Here is a 19,168-nt window from a genome sequence, read left to right on the forward strand (position 1 = left end):
AAACAAGTTACGGATATACTGTGCCTTTGTATGTTTCCAGTTTGTTGGCTTTGCATGGCCATAAACTCTATCGGCTTACTTTTAAAATTATGCAAAGAGTTAGCTATTTCTGCTTCGGTAATTGGTGTGTATGGTGATTGTGTGGGTGGGGGTAGGTTGGGTGTCACCACAGTTTTTCCCTTAGCAGTCGGTGATGTTGTGATGATTTCTACTTCAGGTGTAAAGGACTCCACTGGCTGAAGAATGATTTTCATTTCGTCCGGAATCATTTGTGAAGATTCTGTGGGTTGTAGCCCTAGGTGTGATGTTCCTGTGGATACAGATAAATTGGTAAGTAATGAAGCATACTAGTGCAGTATGTGTGCAGTTAGATATTACAAAGGACTTTGGAGGGTTATGTCACATAACAATGGGTATTATGTAGTTATACATGTATATACTTGTAAAATTGACATTGCTACTAAGTGTGATGGCTGGGTCTGAATACATTAATTTCCATTGGTATGTAGCAGCAGGAGATGAATGTAATGTAGGATATTGTTTGTGACATTGGTGTGTACTGTATGTGTAACGGTGTCGTTTTTTATTTCATTACCTGCAGCCTCTGGATTGCCGCCAATTGGTCTGTTGCGCTGTGGTGCGGTAGCACTTCAGGATGGATAATCTGCAAAAGAAATGATGGACAGCCATTATACAACTTTGCATGGACAGCATTTATTCCCAGCATGTTGATTTTTGATACAAATAACTAAAAATACTCACATGGGTGATGGGCAAAACTATTTTTTCCCCCCTTTGTTTACAATTGTTTTTTTACAATATAAGTGACTGTTATAATAAATATTTATTTTGCGTGTCAACTGGCCGCAAATCTGCTGTATGTGGGCATTTAAGCTATATCAACATGACACCTACAGATGGAGCGGGTCTCTTCTTTGCAGGGGATGGCGATGCCAGCCGCCATCCCGCGCCACCCGCCATCTGTATCTTCGAAAGGGGACGCGCGCGCACGAGATGCGTGCGTGTCCCCTTCCGCCGGCTTCCCCCGGGTCCCCGCAGGCTTGTCGGTGGTCACTCAGGGTCCCCACTGCCTCCCCGCACCCCCCTTAACCCTGTCGCCCCGAAACTGAGACGCACGCGCGTCTCAGTCAGATGGATGCCGGGCTGCTGGCGGATCACCAGCGGTGACGTTCTGGTGATTCGCCAGCAAGAGGGAGCCCGGCTCCATCTGTATGTTTGGTCCACAGGCATGTTAACCTGTAACATACACTGCTAAACTTTTGTACAAAACCAGCAGTTGTGGAACTACATGGCCCAGCATCATCACCAAATTCGAACTCTGAGCATGCAATAAATGTAGAATGACCTTGCTGGGATATGTAGTTCCACAGCAGCACTATTATGCTAACATTACAAGAGAGCATTACAGAACAACAGATTTATAGTGTTTGAGGCGCTTAGCCCAAGTGCTCAGAGTGACACTTACACATATATAAACAAGTGTCCTTAATGTCCAAATCCTTCTAAGAACGTAATGGATAATGATCCTTTCAGTGTTAACAAGACTTTTATGACTTTTCTGGAAAAGAAAGGGATATCCAGTAGTGCAACACCTCCGGTTTAAGGGAAAGATTTATTTTGACATTACACTCACATTACATATGATATAAAAAGCATATAACACTCGATTGGTGATAATATAGTGGTCACCCGGCTCTCATCGACCAGTCACAATGGATTTCCGGATTCTCCGCAGTCTAATGGTCGCAAAGTGCAGGTGCAGGATGGCTTCGATCCACAGAAAGTGCGGTTGTGCAGAGTTTTACTTCTCCTCCTGCCAGGAATCAGTCCGCTCTATTTCGGACTACACAGAGTCCTTAATCAGAAGCATGACTGATCCCTCTGCAGGAGGGGTTTAAATAGGCAGGTATTTTCAGAGAAGCCCGGGAATTCACCGCGATTACCAGTACTTCCGGTCCCGGCTTTCGCCGGAGATGGAAGTGTCATTCTTCCGGCCGGACACACGTGCGTGTCATCTGCGTTCCACATGTTATATCCACCGGAAGAATGTGCTCTGGTTGTAACGGATGTTATGGTGCGCGGCTGCACTTGCGTGCCACCTGCGTTCCATCTGTTCACAACCCGGAATTGGTACTTTATACATTTCAAAACATGACAATTATTATATCAACAAGGACGTTTCTGTTGGTCTTCTTTATCCAATAATTTTCTTTTGTTAGATGTCATCAAGTTCATAAGTCCATAATAAAAGTCAGTTTATATACAATAAAAAAAAGAAACAAAAATCAGCAGGCATAAAAATGGATTTTAAAGCAGCTTCTAAAAACAACTTCTAAAAACAGATATTCATAAAAACCACTTCAACTCAAATTCCCCATTTAGACCTTTGGGTACTAAAGTTTGTAATTTGAAGATACACTTCATCTCTGTCTGTGCTAAAAGAGTTTCAGTGTTTTTATTACGCCAGGTAGAGGATTCAAGATCTATACCGCAGAAAGACTTGATCTCACATTCTTTACAGTTGTGGGTACTTTTAAAGCAGGACCTTTCGAATATTATAAATATGCTCTGCTAATCTTATTTTCAAATTTCGTTTTGTCTTCCCTACATAAAAAGACCGCATTTACATTCTCAAAGATAGACAACATTTTTTGAGTTCATGTAATAAAATTATTGATTTTAAAACACTCGCCATTTACAGTAAAGTCTTTTGTTTTGCTAGCAACTTTTGTGTTCCTGCACATCAGGCATAATCCACATCTGTGAAAGCCTTTCGTGCATGCGCTAGCCCTTACTGTTGTTTCAAGCGAACTCCTTACAAGTTTATCCTTTATGGAAGGTGCACTTCGGTATATGAAACCAGGGCGGTCAGGGATCAGCCCCCAATCACTGGGTCATTTTTTAACCGACCCCAGTTTTTTTTTAAATATTTTCAATCTTTTTAAAACCTAGGTTAAAATTACTGATAAAAGACCACTCATTTTTGTTAGTGCGTAAAGAGCATTACAGTTATAAAACATTGCAATGTATGTTGTAGATGAAATGTGGGCACACTTACCTGTTCTGGGTGGCGTTGCTTGCCTATCTGTATCCGCCACATGGAGGCCAGGAAGGACCTCTGGTGGGATGATCCTCTTTAACTTTCTCTCATAGGAGGTGTATGAGACACGTTTGGGGCTTCCTCCTCCAGTCCAGGTAGCCTGCTTCAGCTCAGTGACCATTTCTTTTAATATCGTTAAAACATTTCTTTACATTTCTGATGATACGTTTATGGTTGCTGACTCTGTTGACTGTGTTGACCGCCTGTGTTATGGCATTCCACATGGCCCTCTTGCGCAGTGCAGAGTTTTGGTTGCTATGTTTGCCTAGCAGCCGGTCATATACAGGGATAATTGCCCTGACTAGTGTGGCATTTTCTTCAAAGGAAAAATGCACCTTCCGGCCACTTAGGGTGGGGTCACTTTCTACCTCCTCCTCCAGCTCCTCTATGGCCATGTCCCCCTCCTCCTCCAGGCCAGTCTTAGCTGCCTCCTCCTCACCTCCTCCTCACCTCCTTCTTCATCCACCTCAGGCCAGTCGAGGTCAGAGATGTGGCCCTCCTGCAGCTCCTCCTGGGACTGTGTAGTGAAGATGTCCTGTGTTAGGGTATGGGATGGGGATGCAAGCGGATCCTCCACCTCCTCCAGCTGGGCCTGCTCCTCCAGGGTCCGGGCTGGGCCTGGCCTTGCTGTGGCCATGCTGCCTGCCACACTGCTGCCTCTCCCTCTGAATGTGCTGGGTGTCAGCATTCCTCTGGTGCCTCTCCCCCTGGCTCCTCTTGCACTGCTGCTGCCTGTCTGTGGGCCACTGCTCCCTCTGCCACCACCACTTGCCACTCTTCCTCTGCCAAGCATACCTCCTATCCATCTCCTTACTCCCTATCAAAGATTAAAGTGGCACCAGTGCCCCTTTATATAGGGGCTGTGATGCATAATGGAGGGGGACTTAGGTGGGCTATTGGTTAGGGAGTTATTTGTCATGTGGAGGCAGTTTTGTAATTCGCTCTCCGGTTGGCCCTAAACTCGCACATGACCGGCGGGACAAATCGCACTTTTATGTGTCATAATATCGCATCTCTTCGCACTTTATCGCACTTTTTAGCCGCAAATTCGCAACGCATTAAATATGCGAATTACACAGGAAAAAATGCAAAATTAAAAAGTGCGATGTGCGGCGATACGGTGCATTTACAAAACGTGCGATAAAATCGCATTCTATAAAATGTCACCCAATGTATCTATTAATTTGGTGGTTCTTTTGTTTCTTATTGTCAGATAATAAGGTACTTCTACTTATTTGACCTACTTCTACAATTTTCACTAAATCCGTACTTTGATATTCCTTTGCAACAAAATTGTTCACCATTTTTGTTTCTTGTTTACATTTTATTTTAGAACAAACATTCTTTTTTCCAAGTAGGAAGGTGGTTACAATCCTTATTAATATAAGTATTGCAATCTGTTGGTTTGGTGAAATTGCTTGTCACTATTTTCCCATCAATAATTTTGATCTTTGTCCAAAAGCTGAACAGATTTGTTGCTGATGCAAAATTTTATAACCATGTTTGAAAGGTTTTCATTAAAATAAGAGCAGAATTGTTCAAGACTCTTCATCACCCCACCAAATAAATAAAATGTCATCTATATACCACCACCAGTGCACCAGGTTTGCGCTCCAGCCATGTCTTGCTGAGACATAGGATTCTTCCCATCTGGACATAAAGAGAGTCACATAGCTGGGTGCAAACCTGGTGCCCATGACAGTACTGACTAGTGAGAAAAAGTGCCCTCAAATTAAAATAATTATTCTCAAAATGTGAACACCCATACACATGAACCTTTGGGAATCCGGTACCTTGAATTGGAATATCACATCCTATAGCACCCATTTGCATAACTAAAAGTAAATACTGTAATTGCAATACTAGGATTTCAATTTTGTTTTTAAATGTCATCATCTTTGAACACTGACTGAGAGAATTGTGAACTTATGATTTAAGAAGATCAGATATCTGATTCTCAGATCCATTGGACTTTACCTTAAGCACATGTAAGGCTATTCTTGTGTGTATTTGTCTATTTAGGTTGGTTACCTGTCTAAAGTCTTCTGATACATTTTACTTACATACAAAATCACATTGTTTATACTTCTCGTGATACAGATCTTTGCAGGTAGGGCTTATTTGACTATGTCACACTTGGTGTATTTGGCCATAGTCCAAATCGCAAGTTAATATAGTCAAAATTGCAAGTGCATATAATCAAAATTGATCTATGCACTTCAAGGGGAAATTCCATAGTCAAAATTGTCAATAGCCAGAATCTCACAGTGTTCTTAAGCATGGAGTTTTTTTGCCATTTGTATTTGTACATGACTTCCGTACTGTAAACCTTATTCACATTTTTTTTTAAATGTAAACAATTTTCAGCATATACAGTAGTTTTGTAATAAATTATAGGGATGCCTGTATTAATTTGACAGCATTTTGTTTAATAATTGTACATTTTTGATTGTATTTCAATTCTTTGTATGGTTACAGGCTATCTAGCACTCTTGACTTCTATCTCATGCTTATCCATAGGTCTTATGTTTTGAAAATAAATGCCCTATAACTTTTTTATTTTCTTTTGTAGTGGAAGAGTGGACAGGTTGTACATCTAGGGTGGACTGTTTCTGAAGACTTACTATGTATTCAGGAAGATGGAACTGTATTACTATACGACATATTTTGTGCATTCAAACGCTGTTTCTCCATGGGAAATGTAGGTACATGTTCACCTTTTATTCACTAATTTCATTGTATTGTATAAAGGTGTGAATGAGACCATTTACTTTATGTTATTGTACAGTATATGGCTAAAATCTACAATGGAAAAAGAAGGTAGTAACCCTAGGATCACATAGGAGCGCTGGTTCAAATAAATTAATAATATAGAAAAACTGAGCACTGCTGCCCCTTAACGAGGATGTGTCTCTCAGTCTGAACGGTAATAATGTATATATTGCATCAACAACCTAAAGTCGCTGGTACTTTAAGGGGCGCTGTTGTGTTCAGTAATAAACAATAAATTCAATATCTTAAACCAGGCATGTCCAAAGTCCAGCCTGGGGGCCAATTGCGGCCCGTGCCATCATTTCAAGTGGCCCGCAGCCTCCAGCCAGAAGCGGGCGGAGCATCAGATGCAGGATGCACAGGACACTAAAGGTGGGGTCCCCGCGAGCACACCTTTACCTTGCTGTCTGCAGCAGTTAGGAGGTGCCGGCCGCCACAGTGAGATGTTTGGCGGTTTTCGGCAGAGTGAGCGTCCAACCCCTGAGAACATTCAGAGAAGGGGGGGGGGCAAGCTACAGGACAGAGTGAATGGGTGCAGAGTGGGGAACATACAGTGAATGGGGGGCATACAGTGAAGGAGGGACAGGCTGGGGGGCATACAGAGAAGGATTTCAGGCAGGGGAATATAATGTGAAGGGGTCAGAGTGGAGGACATACAGTGAATGGGGGCAGGCTGGAGGAAATACAGAGGAGGGGGCAGGCAGGTGAATACACAGTGAAGGGGCAGGCTGGGGGACATACAGTGAATGGGGGCACGCTTGGGGACATAAAGTGAATGGGGGCAGAGTTCTGATGTAATTAATGATTCAAAGAATGTCAGGCTGATTGGTCGGCCCTCACACATTTTCACCTCACCAAATCTGGCCCTTGTCTCAAAGTTTGGACACCCCTGTCTTAAACAATGTAAGAATTTATGAAACAATTAATTCATAAAAAACATATCAATTGTGCAATTCATATTCACATAATTTTAGACATTACAAGACAAACACCATAAAACACACATAGGCTGGCATATATACTGTTAATTAAAGGCTAAATGTGGCTTGAAATCAGTGTGGCTTCAGAACTTCTATGTAATTCAAATTTGAGGCATTGATTCTTTTATATTTAGAGGGAAACGAGGGGGTTTTTGGTCAGTCGCACAAGACTTAAAATTAGATGGACCCCTGAAATAGTACTTCGATTGTTTATTAACTATATGGACAGGGGTGTGCTACCTCTGGACACTATATTTGAGAGCATGAGGAGAAAGAGAGGAAAAAGAGTGTCCTATTGTGGGTGCACCACAAAAAAGAAAGTAAAATATAACCTTTTTTTGATATTTTCTAAAAGGCTGCGATATTAAATAACATATATAACATACAAAGGTGGGATAACACAGTTTAAAACAAAGGTGACAGGCAGGTGTAGCTGAATGCTGTTAATTATGGCGTGTGGTGATTGTACAGTGTGTGGCTGCCCACGTCCGTGCGGTGGATCTACAATCTCCAGCTGCTAACAGAACTGTTGGGTGCCAGGAGGAACTGGGTCAGCAGACCTCTAGTTGCTCCACATATTGTCAGAACATCACACACAAATGTATCGCCTCTGACACTGGGATATGAGGTGCTGTGTGTGTGGTAAATCAGTCACCTTCTAGCTGTGCCAAGTATGTCTCTGATGGGGTGTTTACTCTGTAGGAATATCACAGAGACCTCAACCCCAACAGACCTAGAGACAGTGGCAACAATAGGAACAGCTGTTTGTGCAAACTCTAAGGTGGGGTGTATCCCTGTCAATAGATCAATGGAAACACAGCCACCAGAGATTGCTCCAAAATGTGGGGTGTTCTCACTGCGGCACAAGTGTGGGTTGTAGCCCTTACAAGGGCTTCCAAGACATCAAACTACAGTACATCAATCAAAATACAGTATAAAGAAAATAACAAAACAGCACAACTGCCTGCGCACCGCTAGCCGGCATGCGTTCACAGTTTAGCTTCTTCAGGGCCAACCTGCCTGTATTTCTGTGAGGGTTTAAATACCCCATAGTGTAATTTTGGATCCAATCGCGGCTCCGAACGCATGACACGCCTCCAGCGTGTGTGATCTATATCAGCCAATCGCATAGGGGTAAGGGCGCATCATAGGTACGTGTAATCACGCACCCGGGGATATGTCATTGTGTCCCTGATGTTGCCGCGCTCACGTCGCGGTCGTCATGGTGTCTGGATGTGAGTCAACTGTGGCCTATTCCTTATTGGTGGGCGTAGTTTCGCTCGCGTCGCGGTAGTCATGGTGACTGGGTGGGAGTCAACTGTGGCCTCTTCCTTATTGGTGCTGTTTTAGGGGCTCATCCCCCCGGCGAATCATCGCGCTTTGGGGGTCACGTGATCGCATGTATGGGGCGTAGTTTCGCCCCCAATCGCGTCACGGTTGTCATGATAACACATACTGCTGCGTACACATACCGGACACGCCCGGAAGTTCCACTAACAGTAGTGTAGTGTTGTGTGAAATTAAAGGAGATGTAATGAGAAGGTAAGAATCAGCAAGTGGATCCAGTGTAATGGTTAGCACCGTGTCACGGATCTGCTGAAAGGATCCTCTCATTGTGTAATGGGTACACGGGATTCCTATTCAAATTACACAGATCACTGTACCTTGCTTGCGTTACTATGGCAGCATCTCAAATACGTTTGCCGTAGGTAATTGGGGACGTTTGCCATGGATAGATGGGTTCCTCAATCCTTAGGAGTCCCTATAAAATCTAGGGGTGAGTTGAAATTTCGGTACTTGTGAGTTATCCGGGCTGCCGATTTCTAAATCGGGTCGGATCGGGCACATCGCATCGCATGCGACCATCGGATGCGATGCGATGCCCCGATTTTTCCATAGGAATTAATGTTAAAATGGACTGAGTCCATTTTAACATGGAATTCAATGGGAAAAAGGGGTTCTTTTCATACGCCTAGTGGGCATGGAGTTGGATATAAACCTGTGGCGAGCGTAGCGAGCCACCGAGCCCGAAGCGTGGCGAGCCCCGCGAGGGGACACAGAATACCGTCTCCTCGCGGGGCTCGCTTCGCTCGCCACGCTTCGGGCTCGGTGGCTCGCTACGCTCGCCACAGGTTTATATCCAACTCCATGCCCACTTGGATAGTAGGGGTATGAAAAGGACCCCTTTTTCCCATTGAATTCCATGTTAAAATGGACTCAGTCCATTTTAACATTGATTCCTATGGAAAAATCGGGTCATCGCATCTGATGGTCGCATGCGATGCGATGCGATATCGCATCGCATCGGATCTGATTGTATGCCTTAACTTAAGGCATACAATCAAAAAATCGGCAGCCCGGATAACTCACAAGTACCGAAATTTCTCATATTTTTAACCTGGAGGAAATTATAAATAACAAAAAGAGAAAACAACTGGGTTAAAACTGGAGACCAGGGGCTAGACAGAACAACCCCAGCAGACTCCAGAGCACACTGGTTCTATGCACTGAGGTAAAGATAATAGCACGGCTCAAATGGTTAATTTGAGGATTATATAAAGTGGCATTTGAATATAAAAGACTATAAAGGTACTTGCATAAAGTAAGAACCGTTAGCAACAATTACATGAGACTAGCAACATTAAACCCTTGGGGGTCACGTGATCGCATGTATGGGGCGTAGTTTCGCCCCCAATCGCGTCACGGTTGTCATGATAACACATACTGCTGCGTACACATACCGGACACGCCCGGAAGTTCCACTAACAGTAGTGTAGTGTTGTGTGAAATTAAAGGAGATGTAATGAGAAGGTAAGAATCAGCAAGTGGATCCAGTGTAATGGTTAGCCCCGTGTCACGGATCTGCTGACAGGATCCTCTCATTGTGTAATGGGTACACGGGATTCCTATTCAAATTACACAGATCACTGTACCTTGCTTGCGTTACTATGGCAGCATCTCAAATACGTTTGCCGTAGGTAATTGGGGACGTTTGCCATGGATAGATGGGTTCCTCAATCCTTAGGAGTCCCTATAAAATCTAGGGGTGAGTTGAAATTTCGGTACTTGTGAGTTATCCGGGCTGCCGATTTCTAAATCGGGTCGGATCGGGCACATCGCATCGCATGCGACCATCGGATGCGATGCGATGCCCCGATTTTTCCATAGGAATTAATGTTAAAATGGACTGAGTCCATTTTAACATGGAATTCAATGGGAAAAAGGGGTTCTTTTCATACGCCTAGTGGGCATGGAGTTGGATATAAACCTGTGGCGAGCGTAGCGAGCCACCGAGCCCGAAGCGTGGCGAGCCCCGCGAGGGGACACAGAATACCGTCTCCTCGCGGGGCTCGCTTCGCTCGCCACGCTTCGGGCTCGGTGGCTCGCTACGCTCGCCACAGGTTTATATCCAACTCCATGCCCACTTGGATAGTAGGGGTATGAAAAGGACCCCTTTTTCCCATTGAATTCCATGTTAAAATGGACTCAGTCCATTTTAACATTGATTCCTATGGAAAAATCGGGTCATCGCATCTGATGGTCGCATGCGATGCGATGCGATATCGCATCGCATCGGATCTGATTGTATGCCTTAACTTAAGGCATACAATCAAAAAATCGGCAGCCCGGATAACTCACAAGTACCGAAATTTCTCATATTTTTAACCTGGAGGAAATTATAAATAACAAAAAGAGAAAACAACTGGGTTAAAACTGGAGACCAGGGGCTAGACAGAACAACCCCAGCAGACTCCAGAGCACACTGGTTCTATGCACTGAGGTAAAGATAATAGCACGGCTCAAATGGTTAATTTGAGGATTATATAAAGTGGCATTTGAATATAAAAGACTATAAAGGTACTTGCATAAAGTAAGAACCGTTAGCAACAATTACATGAGACTAGCAACATTAAACCCTGGAGGAAACAGAAAATAAGATAAAACAGAGGAGAGAGACACTCCACAAAAATGGCCTATAGAATGGCCAGATTGTAAAAAAAAAAATTGGCCTTATCAATGGCTTAAACTGGCTTTGAATGGAATAAGGTATACAATGAAGAGATAGCAAAGCTGCCTTGAATTGAGAGATTACTAAAAAGAATATAAAAAAGGGACCTACAGTAAGTAAAAGGAGATAAATTGCTACTCTTAAAAACTGTGAGCGGACAGTAAATCTAAGCAAAAAGGTCCAATAAGAACCGTAAGAATCGAGCACAAGATCAAACATAATTTTTTAGCTCAAAGAAGAGTAAACAAACAAATCAACAACCAGGGAACCAGAGCCCCACAAACTCTCTTTCTCGCTCAGAGACATCACAATTGGTGGACACAGACCCATATGAATCTCTGGTACAGAGAATAACCAACTCATTTAAGATGGAATTAAAGGCTGCCGTATTGGAATTAAAAACAGAAATCATGTCGCTAGGGATGCGGATGGATATGTTGGAACAAAAGACAGATAAAAATCTGTAATTACCAGGATGTAATATCTCAAGAATTTGCAGAGATGAAAACAGAAATAGTTCAACTAAGATCAAATGGAGGATCTTGAAAATAGGTAGAGAAGACAAAACCTAGGCATCCGTAATGTCCCTGAAACAATAGACAATCAATCAATACCAGCTTATTTAAATTTTACCTGACTGTAAAGAAGATCAATTCCTATTAGACAGGGCTCATAGAGCACTAAGAGCGAGAACAGCGATAGACCAGCCCCCCAGAGATATAATTATACAGGTACATTACGATCATATTAAAACAAAAATCCTGGAAGCAAGTAGATTAACTCCTACAATTCAATACAACTATTCAATGATATTAATATTTCAAGATCTGGCGCCTACAACAATGAGAAAAAGACGAGAGATGGGAACAATTACTATTATTCTATGTGAACAGAAGATCTTATATAGATGGGGTTTCCCCTTCTCATTGCAATTCACATATGACGGAAGAAAGCAGACCTAAAGAAACCCTGAATCCGGGTTAGAGACGGTCAAAAGACTGGGGTGGAATGGTCTAAAAAATGACTTCAAATAATAGAAATGGAAGATGAAAAAATTACTACGTAAACATAAATGCCAAATACTGGGTCTGAGATAATAACTTTTTTTCTATCCCCCCTTATGAATCACTTTTTCACCGTTTAAAAGATAATTGTTTTTTTTTTTTTTTTTTTTTTATCCCCCCCCCCCTTTATTAATCACTTTTTCACAGTTTTAAAGTTAAATTGGAAAGATAGAAATTATGTCATGTATAGTTTTGAACTATCATAAATAGCATAGAGAAATCACTTGAGAAGACACAATGGTAGAAAGAAAGAAGTGGTTATACACTTCACATATATTATTGTATTTTGGGCACAAAGGTCCCCCCCCCCGCTCTGGAAAGCACAAATATGAAAAATATAGCAAAATATTAAAGTGTAGAAATCTGCCTGCACGTTAAGAAATAGGGTTTTCCTTTTTTTTTCTTTGTACCTATATATGTTTTAGCGGAAACTAGATTAAGATCATAGACAAATAGAAATGTAGTAATATGGGGTACTATAAACAGTAGATGCTTGCTTTCTAGAAGATTGTTGAAGCTCTGTCAGATGTGGAAGGTAATGTAAGGAAGGAGAGGAGAGAGGGAGGGAGAAGAAATAAAGGGAAAATATATATGTATCAGCAAGTTGTGAATAAATGGTACCTTACTCAGTATATTGAAGGAATTTTGGTACTTTTGTAGTTTCACGGCGCCAGCATGGCTACTTTTGGTTTGTACACTCGGCAAACTATCTAAAATAAACTAACTTAACTCTATGCCAACATGGATAGTTCATACCCCCTCTATCCATGTTGGCATGGAGTTGATCTTATATAGCGTGGCGAGCGTAGCGAGCCACCGAGCCCGCAGCGTGGGCAAGCGAAGCGCGCCCCGCAAGGGGACTCAGACGCACGGCGCCATGCTGGCGCTGTGAAACTACAGAAGTACCGGAATTTTTTTCTTTTTCTCTTTTCTTTATTTTCAGTGGAGGTAATTGACCCCTGCTTAAAGATAAAAATCTTAATAACATTTTTTTCAAAATCAGACCAGGAATTAATAAGGTAGTTTATGTATCTCTTTAAAAATCTTTACCTTCCCCTCCCCCATTATTAATTCTTGGGGAGTTTTCCCTAAAGTGGTCAACTTCCAAGAAAGGTGTAGATAACCGTTTGTTTTTAAATTTACGGTTAGACTAAGATACAAAGATGTGCAGACGTACATTTTCTTTTATGTTTGTGTGTGATTAAGTCTTTAAGCTTTGTCTTTTGGTTTTAATGTTTTGTTTTATTCCCCGGGTGTTATCAGGTTAGAGCTATACAATTGTATATACATCTCATGTATAGAACCCATTATCAACATACTCCATGACGCTAAAAATTATGTCCTTGAACGTAAACGGATTCAACTTACCACGCAAAAGAGCGATGGCATTACATTTTTTCAAAAAGCAAAAAATAAATATTTTACTATTACAAGAAACACACTTTAAAGATCAACACCCAGCAATGACTTCATGAACATTTCCTAAATATTATTATTCAACTTTTGTAAAAAAAAAAAAAAGGAACGGAAATATTGCTATTCATTGTTATAATATTATATTCATTGATATATAAAGAAGAACAATCCTATTCAGATCCAAAAGGGCGATTTAATATTCTGGTAATTTCATTAGCTAATAGTCTCTTTACGGTAGCTTCAGTATATGCCCCAAATAAAGAGCAAAAAGCTTTTCATTTAGATTTTTTTAAGCAACTCAATAAAATAGCAAAAGGAAAACTAAATATAGGGGGAGATTTTAATGCAATCCCAGACTTAAACTGGGATAGAGAAGCAAGAATCCCCCCCAGCACAACAACAGTTAAAGAATCAAAAAGGCTTAAAGAAACTATGACTTCAAATAATTTGTATAATTCAAGGAGAGTGTTATATCCAAAAGAACGTACTTATGCGCATTATTCCTCACAAACTTTATTCTAGACTGGACCTTTTTTTGATAGATGCAAACTCAACCCCGGACTTAGTTAAAGCCTGGGTGTTACCAGTGGTCTGGTCTGACCATATGGCAGTCACAATATCGATCAAGTCTAAAAATACAATCCTCTCTGAATTTAGATGGAGACTCAACTCCACGCCTCTCTTAAAAATAGAGTATACTATGCAGATAGAAAAAATGCTGAAAGAATATTTTTAAATAAATAACACAGAAGATATGTCACCTGCAATAGTATGGGAAGCACATAAATGAGTTATCAGAGGACAAATCATACAATTAACTAGAGTTCAAAAAATAAAAGTTAATACAGTTTGCAATGATCTTGAACAACAGATAAACACCCTAACAATTAGTCATCAAATAAATCATAAACTAAGTACTTATAGTAAACTCTTGACATTAAAAAGTCAAGTGTATAAGATTTACTCAAAAAAGGCAGAAAAACCCATGAAATGGCTCCAATATAAATACTATTCAAAAGGAGACCAAGCAGATTTTCTTTTAGCTCACCGTTTGTGGAAGCAGCGAGACCTAATCTTTGCAATAAGAAATACACAAATTCATTTAATTTATGACCCACAGGGAATGTCACAAAGCTTTAGAGAGTTCTATAATACCCTATATAATATACTGATTAACACGTAGGAAGAAATATTAAGACTCTGTTTGAGAAGTTTATGTCAACATGTAATCTCCCGATGCTCTCTGAGACTCAGAAGCAAATATTGGAGGATCCAATCTCCATAGAGGAGATTGAGACAACAATTAAATCCTTAAAAAATGCCTCCGCCCCTGGACCAGATGGTTTTTCGGCTATATATTATAAAAAAATTAGTAAAATTCTAATTCCACATTTAAAAACTCTTTTTGATTATATTTTAGAGAGTCATTCATTTGAACCGGCAGAAATAAGTTATCCCAAAACCAGGTCGCGACCCTACCCTCTGCAGTAACTACCGTCCAATCTCATTATTAAATACGGATCTGAAACTTTTTGCGAAAATTTTATCAAATCGCCTAGCAAAAGTAATTCCCTTATTGGTCCACCCTGACCAGGTAGGCTTTATACCAGCGAGGCAAGCTTTTAAAAACATTAGGAGGGTAGTGGATGCAATACAGTTCGTAAATAGTTCAGAGATGCCTGCTTTGATTATGAGCCTGGATGCCGAAAAGGCATTTAATAGAGGGTCTTGGCTATACATGAATCAAATATTAGTTAAATATGGAATTGGAGGAAATTTTTTGACAGGGATTCAATCATTATATAAATCTCCAGTAGCTTCAGCCATGATTAATGGATTTAAACTCCCTTTTTTCACAATAAAAATAGGACCAGGCAGGGATGTCCCTTATCCCCTCTAATATTTGCACTTATGATAGAACCCCTCGCATCTAAAATAAGAAATGATCAGGAAATTGGGGGAATCAAAATAGGCACTGAGGAATATAAAACAGCAATGTATGCAGATGACATGCTTCTCAAACTGTCAGATCCAATCCTTTGTTGAGATAATTCACAAATTTAGTATAATCTCAAATTTCAAGATTAATACGGCAAAAACTGAAGTATTGGACTTTCACATGTCGTCTTTAATGAAGGACAGTATATCTGCTACCTACTCATTTAATTGAAAAAAAAAATCACAATTAAAGTACTTAGGAATTAATATTACGAAACACTATCACCAATTATATGAAGCGAATGACCCTAAATTGATAAATGAAATTACAAATGATTTAACTGGGTGGTCTGGGCAATATATCTCATGGATAGGCAGAGCAAATGCTCTGAAAATTAATGTGTTGCCCAGATTTCTTTATCTATTTCAATTATGGGCACTAATGATACCATCAAACATCCAAAAAATTTACATAATCTGTTTACGCGATTCCTTTGGTCAGGAAAGAGACCAAGTGTTCGGCTGAAAACTCTACAGAATGGTACAAAAGAGGGAGGACTCGAAGTACCAAAGTTTTACTATTATGCAGCACATATCGCACAGACAGTTCTTTGGCATTCAAACACATTAAATCATAGGTGGGTTCAAATGGAATCAAAACTTTTACATCTTAATTCCATATCAACCTTACTTTGGCTGCCAAAAAAAACGCAGACCAATAGAGGTAAAGAATTTTCCAATAATTGCATTTACATTGGCATTATGGGATAAACTAAATAAAGGTTATCTGATTTCTGCTCCTCCGGCTTTGACCCCTATTTGGGATAACCCACAATTTATTGTTAGCAAAGACAGGCAATTTGTGAAATACTGTGTTAAAACGAATATATTATTCATTAATGATTTAGAGCAGGCAGGTAATTTCCCGACATTTGCAGACCTGCAATTAAAATTTGATATTCCATCTTAATGCTTTTATCAGTACTTTCAGATTTGCGGTTATTATGTATCAGTCCAACAGTTAAATAAGGAACGGGTTAAAACAAAAGTGGAAGGTTTATGTCAGAAAAATGCAAATTCCAGTGGTTTAATCTCAATAATTTACCAACTATTGTCAGATAATGGAAAGCAGACTCGAACACCAAATGAATTAGCCTGGGAAGCAGACCTCAGGAAACAAGTGAGACATGGGTTCGGATCAAACAAAATCTGATCTTGATATCTCCATCAATCCGTTTTAGAGAGAATGCTTATAAGTTATACACCCGCTGGTATCTGACACCTACAGATGGAGCGCCTCTCAATATTGACGCCAGCTCGTCTTGGCGGAGGTTCTGGTGTTCCGATTTTCTTCTTGCGCTGCCGTCCGCCAAGGGGCGTGGGCGCACGCCATGCAATACAATCCGACATCACTGGGTGGCTAATGCTCCATCAAGCTAGCACCTGAGTGATATACTGTAATGTGCCAATGGAATCCTGCCATTCGCTGTACGGAGCATGCTTACAGTATGAGACGCTCGTGCGGAATGAAATGCTCGTGAAATTCGCTGCGAGCAAATGGGCTGTGTAGTGTAATGATCCTAAACAAATATTTACGTTCTTGTCTCCAGTTCTCTGTATCTTTGAGACTTGAGACTGGTATCATATGAAAGAGGAGACTAAATAGTTTATATGACATCAGGAAGGGAAGCGGCAAGCATCCGTAGTTAGGGCCCCGTCCAATTGTCCACCTAATGCAACTCATTACTACTGAGTACCGCAAATAGGAGATCCTGTATAGAGAGTCTACAGACAGTGTTTTTGCATCCAAGGACTTAGGGAGGAGCTTTTATCTGTCCCCATTAAACTTATATTGCTATCAATTATAGCTGTAACTGTTACAGCAGAGTACAAAAAAAGCAGTTTTTGCTACTAAATAAACAAAGTCCTATTGAGTAGCAAGTGCTAGTGTATTTACTGCCCAAATAGGAAAAACTCTATGGAGTTTTTACTCTAGGAACAATGTTTTTTTATTGTTATTATAATTCTTCTTTTTTTAATTGAAACATTTACAAACCTTATATTTAATAGCACTAGACAAACATAAATAAACTGTTTTCATATAAGCCTTTTGGTGTTAGTCCATGCACAAGAACCATAGAGAATGCTATGTAATGCACAGTGTTTGTAAAAGGCCTCCCCCCAGCAAGTTTGACTGAATCGGCCTCTTTCATTGCAATCTCTGTAAAGGGAGGCGGGGGTTGGTCAGGGCTGAATACAATACCTTCCACACTAATAAGACGCTGTAGCGACTCGTGTCTGAATTAACGGGTCCATTCTAGTCAATTGGGAAAAATGTTTCTACTTTGCACTCTGATATCTCCGGTTCTCTGTATCCTAGAGACTTGAGACTGGTATTACATGAAAGAGGAGACTTTTGGCTTACAGAGGAGACAAGTAGTAGTTTAGATGACATCAGGAAGGGAAGCGGCAAGCATCCGTAGTTAGACCCCCCCCTCCAATTGTCCACCTAATGCAACTCATCACTACTGTAAAACTTGTAGAGTGGCACCCTTATCCACTACTTTACAACACTTGACAAGAGTGGTTAGACTTTCCACTCAGATGCATCCTAGTGCCTTTTGACCAAAACATTGAGACGCATTAGCGTTTGTGGCCATGCAGACGCACGGAAAGGTTAATAGGGAGGCAGGAGTTTTTGTGTGCTAAATATACAGTAACTGACCTACTGTAAATTTGTTGGAAAAAAATAAGTTCCCTTTAATAATCAAACTGTACTTTAATGTACAACATGCAGAGCGGCATGCTTATCCACTAGCCTACACACCTGATGAGAGCTTTCTATCTACAGTACTGTAGCTTACTGGAAAGTACAGTAGAAGCAAAGTAATTCCTGCGCTACAGAGCTTTTTAATACTGTAGTCACTTCATGCACACGCTGCAGCACACATTTCACGCATGCGCAATGAGGATTTCAAAAAGTGACATATGTTGGATGATCACTGGTATTGCACTCATCCGGAGACGCCACTGCGAATCACCAAGCTTTTAAAATGTATTGCGACGCCGCGCGCCGTGGCCCGCCATGGTGGACTGGCGATACAATCGCCATAGGTAGGTTAAATGAGGCGCTCCATCTGTAGTAGATTATTATGTATTTACCCAGATGCCACAGATCAATGTTGGCGGACATGTGGAGGAAGAGGTACGTTAATTCATAGTTTTTGGGAATGCCCTCGATTTCTTGAGACATGGAAATATATACATAACCTAATACAGCAAGTTACAGGGATTAATATACCCATGCTTTTTTGAATTAATGGTACTTCCACAAAACATACCAGGGGTCACAAAATCGGTACAAAAACTTATTTGGTTCATGACCAGTGCAGTTAAAATAAAAATAGCTACTCACTGGAAAGCAGACACTAGTCCGTCCAAAATAGCAATAAAGGAGGTAATATGGGATTTTTACCATATGGAATATATGTGCAGTATTGTGGAGGAGAAATCAATATCATTTAAGGAAATCTGGACCCCATGGTTAGTCTGCCACAATCTTCCTCCACCATAGTAGGTAGCCGGGCAAACAAAATAAAGAGGTGAATATAATAAAAATGGGTTCTGGATTGGGAACATAGTGAGAAAAAATATAATGTAGTGAGAGTATATTTTCCCTTGTTAGTCCCCCTTGTCTTGTTCGTATTTTTCTTTTCTATAATTTTTATTATTTTTGTATTGTGTTTTAGGGGATTTATATGTATATTATATTATAATACATAAGTGGAGACGATTAAGAACGGACAGTTAAAAATAGTAAAGGGCCTAAAAGATCTAAAATGTCTTACTACAAATTCTTTGGTATTTC

General features: G+C 40.7%; 1 protein-coding gene across 4 annotated transcripts in view; it reads left to right on the forward strand.

Moving 5' to 3' along the window:
- The window catches only part of VPS16 (VPS16 core subunit of CORVET and HOPS complexes), an 827,293-nt gene that overhangs the window by 86,230 nt on the left and 721,895 nt on the right, over positions 1 to 19,168 (forward strand). For all 4 annotated transcript variants that reach the window (XM_083153510.1, XM_083153511.1, XM_083153509.1 and 1 more), the window contains exon 4: positions 5,694 to 5,822. In XM_083153510.1, coding sequence (XP_083009636.1) covers positions 5,694 to 5,822 — 129 coding nt within the window. The remainder of the gene's footprint in view (positions 1 to 5,693; positions 5,823 to 19,168) is intronic.

The sequence above is a fragment of the Crinia signifera genome, chromosome 7 (genome assembly GCF_055691185.1).
Source record: "Crinia signifera chromosome 7, ASM5569118v1, whole genome shotgun sequence".
Taxonomy (NCBI): Eukaryota; Metazoa; Chordata; class Amphibia; order Anura; family Myobatrachidae; genus Crinia; species Crinia signifera.